Source organism: Centruroides vittatus, unplaced genomic scaffold, assembly GCF_030686945.1.
Source record: "Centruroides vittatus isolate TY-2023 unplaced genomic scaffold, ASM3068694v2 contig_364, whole genome shotgun sequence".
Taxonomy (NCBI): domain Eukaryota; kingdom Metazoa; phylum Arthropoda; class Arachnida; order Scorpiones; family Buthidae; genus Centruroides; species Centruroides vittatus.
Genome location: NW_027122188.1, coordinates 3,157,048 through 3,167,555, shown reverse-complemented (window position 1 = coordinate 3,167,555; position 10,508 = coordinate 3,157,048). Strand labels below are relative to the sequence as shown.

At 30.2% G+C, this 10,508-nt stretch overlaps 1 protein-coding gene across 1 annotated transcript; it reads left to right on the top strand.

Annotated features, from left to right (window-relative positions):
- Positions 1-1,081: 1,081 nt before the first annotated feature.
- On the top strand, positions 1,082-3,846 carry LOC136975181 (techylectin-5A-like). Its single transcript, XM_067270216.1, has 5 exons — positions 1,082-1,333; positions 1,398-1,573; positions 1,650-1,755; positions 1,863-2,027; positions 3,525-3,846. Exons 1-5 carry the CDS (start codon positions 1,204-1,206, stop codon positions 3,773-3,775), a joined length of 828 nt encoding a protein of 275 aa, XP_067126317.1. The 5' UTR covers positions 1,082-1,203; the 3' UTR covers positions 3,776-3,846.
- The last annotated feature ends 6,662 nt before the right edge of the window (positions 3,847-10,508 follow it).

Below are 10,508 nucleotides of genomic sequence, written 5' to 3'. Positions count from 1 at the left end.
GGGTGAACAAAATCGTGCTCCCACATTCACACTAACATCCATACATATAGAAAATACCCCCAAATTTTTTTTCATTTCTAAGGTCTTGAGTCCAAAAATGTAAAAATCTTTTTTGGGGCTATTTTTTGACTAATTCCCTCTGTTATATATAACAGCTGGAAAAGTAAAACCGAGATCAGCGAGTTATAGCAGTCGTATAAAGATAGCTTTAGGTTGGAAGTATGATTTTCAATTTTTCTACAACTCTCTGTATTTCTATTATGGTACAGTACAGGGAAAATGATAATGGTAAAGTGAAAATTTTGCTGCATTCTTACGTTAGATAGTTGATTCATGAGCTCACGAATGCTTGGTGTTCACACTGCTCTTATTTCTAGAGATAATTTAAGATTAAATTCATGAATTGTATTTTTTGTATTAATTCTGTTTTGTTTCTATTTACAGGCCAATCCACATACAAGAAAAATGTTAAGTACTGTATTATGTTTTAAATTGTAATCGTTTATTTTAGTATTCAATCACTCTTCCTTTGGTTTCTTATCTACCGCAATAGATAAGAAACAAGTTCAGTAATTTGGAGATCTAGCGGAGAAATAGTATTATACTTCAATATAAAGACACACCTGCCAAAATGCTTATAATGAATAAAGTGCATATACAGTAACTCTAAAATAAATGATGACTAATAATAATAAATAAAAATTTGTTAAAATGAAATAAAATCAAATTATAATTAATTTTGAAACGTTAAAATTTATTAAAGAATGCCTTCGATTTTTAAAGGTAGGCTACTTTGATTTTTATGTTATAAGAATTCCAATCATTTAATAATTCCCAGTTTTATTTTATAATTATGCTTCACAGTTTAACGGCAATTAAAAAGTTATCAGTTGCAACACACATTTTCCAGAAATAAACTGGAAAATGTGTCGCAAATAACAAAGTTCAACTTGGAGACTACACCGTGGAATTACCTAAATGTGTTCTCAGAATAAGATATGTAAATGCGGGAAATAAGATATGTAATCAGGAAATTAGTTATATAGAATAATAAATGCTGTAATATTCCAATAAAATAATAAAAGTTGTGACATGTAACATATTCTGAGAAGAGCGATAACTTTTAATATAAACAAGATCAAATACATTTATACTTATATAAAGGTGATTGTTAAGTTTAATATACAGTATACAGTTCACAAAATGAAGATGCAATTGGTTTGTTTTTCGTTAATCATTATTTTGTTTGTTTGTTCATATCGTGTCAGTTCTCATTTACCAATATCTGAAGTTACTTCTAATTTACAAATTATTGACAGTTTACTTCAAAAAGGTAATGCATTTAATTATAAAATTAGGATTAGAATTATGTGAAATGTAACTTTATCAATTAACAGTTATAAAATACGTGGAGAAAAGTAAGGAACCATATCCGGGTCCAATTGACTGCAAACACGTTCAATCTAATGGCAATAATAAATCTGGTATTTATAGAATTTGGCCTTTAAATTGGGTAACTGTTGGAAGTTTTCTTGTTTATTGCGATATGGAAATAGACGGAGGAGGGTGGACGGTAATATATTAATTTTCAATTTTTTAAATTAAACATCTAAAATATGTTTAACATTAAATAATAAATGATATTTTAGGTTTTCCAAAGAAGAGGGGATTATAAACAACCTAAAGATTATTTCTTTAAAGACTGGGAACAATATTCATTGGGATTTGGTAAATTAAATCAAGACTTTTGGCTAGGTGAGTAATCTGAAACTAGTTTTATCTGATGAAGTAAAAACAAATATTTAATTTGATAACCTTAAATGTTAAAGTTTAATAGCTAAACGTTTATTTAACATATCTAGGTAATGACAAAATATTTGCTTTGACAAATCAAGCAAACTATTCTCTGAGAATCGATATGAAAGACTTAGAAGGAAATAAACGATATGCATTTTATAAAGAATTCTGGATCGAAAATGAAAAACAACAGTATAAATTGCATGTATCTGGTTTTGAAGGAGATGCAGGTAAAAACTTTTATTATAATAAAATAAAATAATATTTTCGTTTATAATGTAAATGTTATTTTATTTTTATCTAAATCTTAACTAAACACATAATAGCATAAATAAATAGCGAAAATTAAAAATTCATCTCTAATTTTATACATCAGTTTTCTTAAAGCTATTATTTAAAGAGAAAATTCTAATGATTCTAGTATGTTTATCTATCTATTTTATACGTATATAAAAAATAAAATTATATTTTGTCTATATTGCTTAAGTATCAATTTCCCTTGAAAATTTTCTTTTTCTCAATAGATTAATTGATTTAACTTCACAGTTGGTTTAACCGTAGTTATTTCGTCTGTACCGCATTTCATCAGAGACAAAGACTATTGGGTTTTATTCACATTATTCTTTATTTCACTATGCATTTCGGGTGCAATCTTTTCCGTTTATTTTGCACCCCTCATCAGGTGTTACATTTCTACAATTGGTAGAGAATACATTTGTTACATTAATTATTGTAGATGGGTTTCTTAATATATATATTTTGTCTAACAATTAACTTATATATATATTTTCTTTCGAAGGATATTATACTTATTACTGCATTCACTATTTATTCTACTCAATATTACTAATATTGATTCGATCTTTTTACAATTTATTCTATTCACTTATTATTTATTTAAGCTACTATACTACTTTTCTAATTAGTCTACTAGAAATTAAATCATTACTTTATACCTGATTTTGTTATTTTTAGCATTTATGAAATTGCTAGAATTTAAATACCTTTAGGATATTGATAGGAAGCACCTAGAAAAAATCACGGAGAGCAACCCATCTCCGTGAATTTTTCTAGGGGCCCCCCTATCAAGATCCTAAAGGCAGGCCTATATAAATTCTAAATAAGGAAGTAAACAAAACACACAAGGCTGCTTTGTATAAACGATAAATTTGAAGATGAGTTATCTTTAGCATCACATTTCCTTAACAAATGTAGAATTTCCTTTAAAATTTACATAGAATCTTGTGTTTAGAGTTTGGCTCCATCTCATAACACAGTGGTGTCCTGTGGCACTAGTAATCAGGTGCGGGCGACCTTTCTATAGTAAAGCTTACTACAAAAAGGTTGCTCGCACCTGATTTAAATTATTGTACAAAAATTATAAACAAAGTATATTAAGTGTAATCATATCACTATTACAAAATTAAATTAATTCTCCTGAAATGTCTTTGTTATTTGTTATATTTAAATGATTTTAATGCGTATCAAAGGAATGCAAGTAATAATCACATGCAATTCATATTCACCAAAAGTTCGCATATATAAGTTTTATTTTTCTTTGGTATTATTATTCATTATTCTAACAACGCTTCGTATTTAAAAATTAGATTTTTTATGTACAAAATTTAAGAATAATGTAATTATTTATTCTAGAGTAATCTACATATGTTTTGCAATGTTATTCAAATTAATCTTATTTAATTATGTAAATTAAATTTTGCTTTTAGGTGACTCCTTCAGTGGCCTGAATGGCATGAAATTTACTACAAAAGATAATGATAATGATATCTGGCATAAAAATTGTGCTGAAGCATTTAAAGGCGGCTGGTGGTATTCTAAATGCCATGGATCGAATTTAAATGGACTTTATTTGAACGGATTCCATTCTACATACGCTGATGGAATCGAGTGGTCGACTTGGAAAGGTTCTAATTATTCATTACCCGAAGTAGATATGAAAATACGAAGAATAAATTAGAAATATAAACAAGTAATAAAACAATAGACAAAAATTTTGAATTAAATTTTAATACAGATTTTTGTAAACTATATTTTAAAAATCCTCATTTTTAAACTTCGGATAATGAGCTGATAAAAATGCAAGGATGAATAAACGATTAAAAATTTTGTGTAATAGAAAAACACTCAAAAAAGAAGGAAAAGTAAAGACTTTCTTTTAATTTTTTCTCCCCTTTTTTGAGTATTTCTTCTATTATAAAGAATTTTTAATTACAAATAAAGACGATATAAAATGATTTATATTCGATTAAGAGTGATTCAACGTTAATTGCAATATGGCATATTTGTTTAGTAGATAGGAGCGGTTCGTTTTGATAATTAAACGTGCCCTGCGAGATTATTACAAGAACTCACGACGTTTTTAGCGTGGAAAATTATATAGAAGAATAATATTTTTTGGTTGGTTATTAGTGAAGCATTTATTAATATAAACATTTACATCTCAGAGTGTAAATGACCGATAAGAAAGTTACTAGCCCTTGCATCACTCGTTCAATATGATCGAACGAGTGAGTCATGGGTTGGAAAATTTCTAATTCTAATAACTGAAAATCGATTAGAATTAGGAAGTAAAGTTATCTTCCAGTGTAGAAATGATCTACGAATAAAAATATTATTAAAAAATTCCTTTTTTTTTTTTATTTTGAGATCTCGATTTTTAAAATACTTAATAGACGACTTTAAAGATTCGTAGAAAATTGATAAATTTAATTTTTTAAATTCTGTTAATAGAAGAATGTTAATAGAAGAATTATAATATCTGAATATCTTTTGAAAAACTGGTATCATCACACCCTTAACGTCGCTATTACTTTTTAATTCTTATTGTTTAAACACGCAATATTTGTTTGTTTAAAGTTTGGCATTTTGAAAACAAAAATCTTTAATTCAAATGTACAATAAAAGAATATACGGTATAGTACGTTCGTATAATGTGCACTTTACCAGATAAAACTTTGTAAACCTCTTGAAAAGATAACCGAAGCTTGTACAAAAATCAATTAACTTTACTTATATTTCATTGGAACTTTATAAAAACAATAATATTCTGCCTAACAGGTAAGCGGAAGGAACATTGTCGTTGATACATTTATGGAGACTGATTTTATGCGACGTATAATAGAATCAATTTTACCTTAAGCTTATTGATATAGGGGAAATACGTACAAAATGACATATGGTTTAATTTTAGGTTCATAACTCATTATTGGTAAATCACAGCACTGTCATATTCTACACCAATCATCTTTGGTTCTTTACCTATGAAATATAATAAACATTTATAATATAAAAATAATAGAAAAAAAAATTATTAGTTTAATTGAGATCAGCCAAAATCCATTTTGTCCACATGCTATGGACAAAATGACACATTACGAAAGGACAAAATGACATACACGTAAAAACTATAAAATTACTGACAAAGTTCACAAATGAAACGCTTGGTTCTTTTAGAAACGTCAGCGCAAGAAGCGTGAGCCCGACGCAAACAATTTAAGCACTGCAACCAGGCTTCTCCAGGCTTAGATCGGGAAAAAAGATCATTGCAATATATGCATGGACAGTCCTCTTCGTCATCTTGAGAGTTTTCAGGAAAATTTTCTTCTTCACTGTCTTCTTCAAGTAACGTTTTAGTAACGTTTCATCTCTTTTCTCTGGCGGAGCTTTGGGCTCATTTTTTGATTTAATTGCCTTCATATTAGGAGTGGAAGTTAAAACTAAACAGGTTTGTCCAGTCTTTGGCTTACGTTTTCCTTGACCACTTATAAAACGTCCTTTTGGGACTGGAGAAATTTCCTTAATAGACACAGCAAGAGTAGAGGACGATGGATGTTCTTTAGTAGCAGCAGATGAATGATACAGAGAAACCGAATCGCAGGGGACCCCTGTTTAGTTGGCTATCCAAAGGGAAAAAAGCAATTTAGGAAATAAGTTCGACGCATTGAAAAAAATTAAAAATACCTTTTTTTCAAATATAACAGATGGTTTCTTTTAAATAATAATGAAAGATTTTTTGGAAGTTATTTTTTATAATTAATAAAACGTTAAGAGGTAAATTCCTTGACTGAGCTCTTATGGACTAAATGACATATCTACGAGTATGTCATTATGTCCGTTGCCTATGTATGTCATTTTCTCCATATAACGGAATAAAAAAAACAAACTTATAAAATAAATACAAAGATGATATTTTTAATGGAAAAAGTTATTTAAGTGCAACAACAACTTCTTGAGGGTTGAAATAAATGCTACACAAATAGATAAAATGTGAAAATCTTACCATCTATACCAGTGATTCTCAAACTTTTTTGACCCACCGCCCCCTTTGTCCGTAAAGTTATACCTAACGCCCCCTAACTCATTTTCTCTTGTGTGAGAAAGGATTGGAAATATTCTTAGGAAAACTTTTCTATGAACCTCACACTTTGTGCCCTTACCGTACATTGTTCTCAACATCTGGAAACCATTAAACGCAATGTTTCCTCTTATCCGTTTAACAGAGGAATGGGAACGGCTGTCAGTGACCCCAACTTTTGCCTTTGGTCACCGTTCAGTACCCTGCCTCCAGCGCCCCTAGATTTACTCACCGCCCACAAGTGGGCGTTATCGCCCACATAGATAAAATAGTGAAAATCTTACCATCTATACAAAAAACTTGTTGCAAGGAAAAAACTCGTAACGTATCAATGCTTGTCGTCGGCCATGACACTCGGGCGAATGAGAGGAGTGCGTTCACGTTTTGACAGGTTAGTAAAAGCCTCTCGGATAACATGGTGTCGTGGTCAGTTGCGCGCTTGAGACAGTCAAATTCGAATTATGCTACCTATGTCATTTTGTACGTATTTTCCCTAAGTGAAAGTTAAGTTCCTACGCCATATTTCTGATCAGAAGAAAAAAATCATTGCCAAACTTCTAAATAAAGAGCAAAACATTTCTAATATTAAACATCGAAATGTATATAAAGAGTTTTCACTCTTTCAGACTTGGCGAGTTTTTTAGTATGAGTAGGCCTAAACGTCAATGACGAATGAGTGGTAGTGAGCTACTTATTATCAGAAGATGCTATAAATTATATTATTCTTCGTAGTTTTTCACTAGAAAAATTACATCGAGTCCGCCATGATGAGAGAAATGTGCACAAATTAAAGTGTTCTCTTTTAAATAAGAAAATAGAAAAGCGTCTCGTGTTCATGAATAGAATATCAGGAAGGAGCTAGGCATCTGGTGACCTTGTCAGTTCAAGGCAAACAGGCGGACATTTTAGTGACCCCAGCCGGAACTAATTTTTCCCCTCATCAACATTATAACGAAAATGACGCTGTGCACTATGTATATACAGGGTGATTGTAATGAAAATATCCCATTCAATGCTGAAAGATATTAAATGCAACCAAATTTGGTATGGTAACATTTTAAAACATACGAAAGACATTTCAGCAAAAAAGTACCAAAATTCACTATATAGTACTTTGAAATAAAGATCATATATTTTAAATCAAATAAATTAAAATTGCAGCCTGGCATTGTGACGATGTCACAATAAATAATTACTCGTTTCATTTTGATTCTTTCCGCCCGGTGAGCGCTAAGGGAGCCCAATCATCCCCATTATGGATTCAGCCAATACCACAATGGGAACGATCGAATAGTGAGACAGAGGGACCTAACATATTCGGGACAGACCACTCCCGCGTAAAAGTCCTGAGGTTTCTTGCCTGACTAAATTCGACCCGGGATCGAAACTGGACTGGTCGAAAAATTCTCAGGAATATTTCCTGGGCGGTTTGACCGGATATGACGGGCCCCGTTCCTCACAATCCGACCTAGCCAAACCCGTAATGGACCTGCTAAAAGAGGCTCTACAAAGTGGAAAGAGTTTTAAAAAATTGAAACTTAGCAATCGGTTAGTCACTCCATACACGATGTATTCTATCCCGCTTTTTATCACAAGAGAAATGAATCATATACCTTTCAAACGTAAATTTTCACACAAATACAAGAAATACTTCATTTTTTTTAATGTCTGGATGTTAACGTTAACGGAAGTATGACAACTTTCATTTTTATCTTATTTTATTTTATTGTTTAAAGGAAAAAGGATAAAAAACAAAATTGTAGGATATGTCTTTCAAGGTAGTTCGTATTAGTACCAATTATCTTGATACTTCTGACACGGAAGAATCTATTCAGACACGATCACTTTTTGCGCCACTTCTTGTGTTAAAAACACCCTTCCAGTGTTCACACGGAGGAAAACGTAAGAAAAAAGCAAACTAAAATTTGTACTGAATTTGTAATAAAATTAATTAGATCATTTTTGGTTCATTTTTTACACATATGAAATTATAGATATTTTATTTGCCTACTTAAAATCGTTTCGTATGTTAACAAACTTAAAGTAGAAATGGCAAACAACGGATAAATATTAAGAAATATACGAGCAATGTGCTTTAGTGTATTTCTTGTACTAAAACGAAATGCTCTCACAGAATAAGTAAATTTAAAACTTTCATCAGATAACACTTTTTTGATACACTTTTTATTCCGCATTAAGTATCTGGTCAAGATCGAAGAACACACTTTTATTTACGAATATCATTAATAATAATAAAGAAATGTTTTTGTAAACACAAAATAATGTTTAATATACTGTACTGTATATTTTGAAATTCTTACCAGCAAGGTCATCTAGAAAATCGTACTGGCCTTGATGTGTTTATTGATGCTATCATCAAACTGAATGTGCTTATTAATTTACTTTTTATTTTTCTTTGAAGAAAAAAATAACGATGGCCTGACGGCCGAGGCAACTAAGGTATCAACCTGATGCCCTAGGTTATAGGCAGCAGGTGTTAATCTCAGGGGCGAGTTCTCTGGGCTTGCTTAGCATGCGCTACATGCTCAAGAGAAAGTTTTGACTGTCAATATATTTTTTATATGAGAACAAATATGCCAATAATAATTTATTCTAACATGTAAACTGTTTTATCATTTGAGTTTGCTTTTACATTGACAGCTAGCTGCTAGCCGTTTTAAATCAGTGCGATGCTTGCGGGAACTCGATCGCTTGCTCTGAGTAGAGGTTTGCCGCGGCAAACAAGTGCGCGCGCTTGACGTCATTCGAAGCATTTAACACGGCCAGATTGTATCGAAAGCTTGCGGTATCCAGTCAGCATACATGTATTGTGTATTGGGCGGATCTACATAGGGGCTAATAGAGCTTAAGCCTTGGGCCTCCAGTGTCAAGGGCCCACTAAAATTGAATTATTATAATAAATTTTTAATACTTTTTCATTATGATATATTTCATACATTTCATGTGTAGATATAATGGACTTTATAATAGTCCATACTTTTTATTCACACCAAATAACGTTTCTGCCTATTGTTTATAGTGCTAGAGATAGGCCTATTATTCTTATTATAGCTTTCAACATGCCCAAAAATTTTGGTCAGGATTCGCCCCTGGTTAATCTGCAGCATGCAACCTGGAAAGAATTCGGGCAGGCGAGTAAACCCAGGAATTTTCATAGGCGACCTGTTATGGATATGTTGGCCCCATCCCTCATCACTCGGCTATCCTATTGTAGATCTGGCCGAACTTCCCGTTAGATTTGATTAAAAAAAAAACAAAAACAAAACAAAACTTTAATTTAAATCATAAAAGATTTATTGATAACACTTTTGCAGTAAAAATAGAGATTTTGTGTCGCTTTCTTGGGTAGTGAATCTTTTCCTATTATCGCTATCAACGTGATAACAAAAATCTTTAGGCATTGTGATTATCAGAGATAAATTTTAAAAATATTATTATATTTATGACAAATTATCAATAATACTATTATTAATTTTTATGTAACATTTTAAAATCTTATATATTTCTACCCAATTATAATAAATGAAAAATGAGGACATAAGTAGTTAACATTTTATAAATATTTATACAATATCACATAAATATAAAATAATAAAATAATATATTATTCTTCATTTTTCATAGCATTTTTTCGAGTTATTTTAGACACTAATTAAATTTTATTTCATAATTATGTCATTATTCCGTTTAATTTTAACAATTTCCTAATAATTTTTTTTCTAATTTTTCAAATTATTTTCTAAGCTTTTCCTGCATATTTTGTAATTACAACTATTTAAAACATTTTAAACCGGAAAAATTGAATCGAAATACAACACAAAGATAATAAAATGTAAGAGATAGCGCATATCTATATACTGTATATCAGGTCGAAGGTTAATGACTGAATAGAAATATTCATATATCAATCAACATTTTTAAAATGTTTAAATATTAAATCAGAAAATCTAATATCATTTCGAAGAACAATATGTCAAAATGTTCTTTTAAATCATGATTAATGATATGTCTCTTATGTTAATACTGTAATTAAATGTGAATGATATTTTCATATTTTATGTATTATTTTAAAAAAGAAGTAGGAGCGTTAGAGAAAATAGCTTCAAAAATTTATTTTTATATTAACAAATGCAAACATTTCTTATAGTGAAATAAAAAATTCAATCAGAGGAAAAGGTCTTGTAACAATATGTAAAATTCATCTACGTAGAAACGTTTTCTGTACAACAATTCATCTTATAGAAATTAACATAGAACAAAATGTAAATTTCTCGAATAATGTCATATCTATGGCATTTGAAATTTAAATTTTTAA

What these genes read in the sequence shown, in the direction of transcription:
- LOC136975181 (XM_067270216.1), top strand. Translation starts at nt 1,204, where the DNA reads ATGAAGATGCAATTGGTTTGTTTTTCGTTAATCATTATTTTGTTTGTT. An exon ending in TGACAGTTTACTTCAAAAAG is followed by an intron (nt 1,334 to 1,397) that starts GTAATGCATTTA and finishes ATCAATTAACAG; the next exon opens with TTATAAAATACGTGGAGAAA. An exon ending in AAATCAAGACTTTTGGCTAG is followed by an intron (nt 1,756 to 1,862) that starts GTGAGTAATCTG and finishes TAACATATCTAG; the next exon opens with GTAATGACAAAATATTTGCT.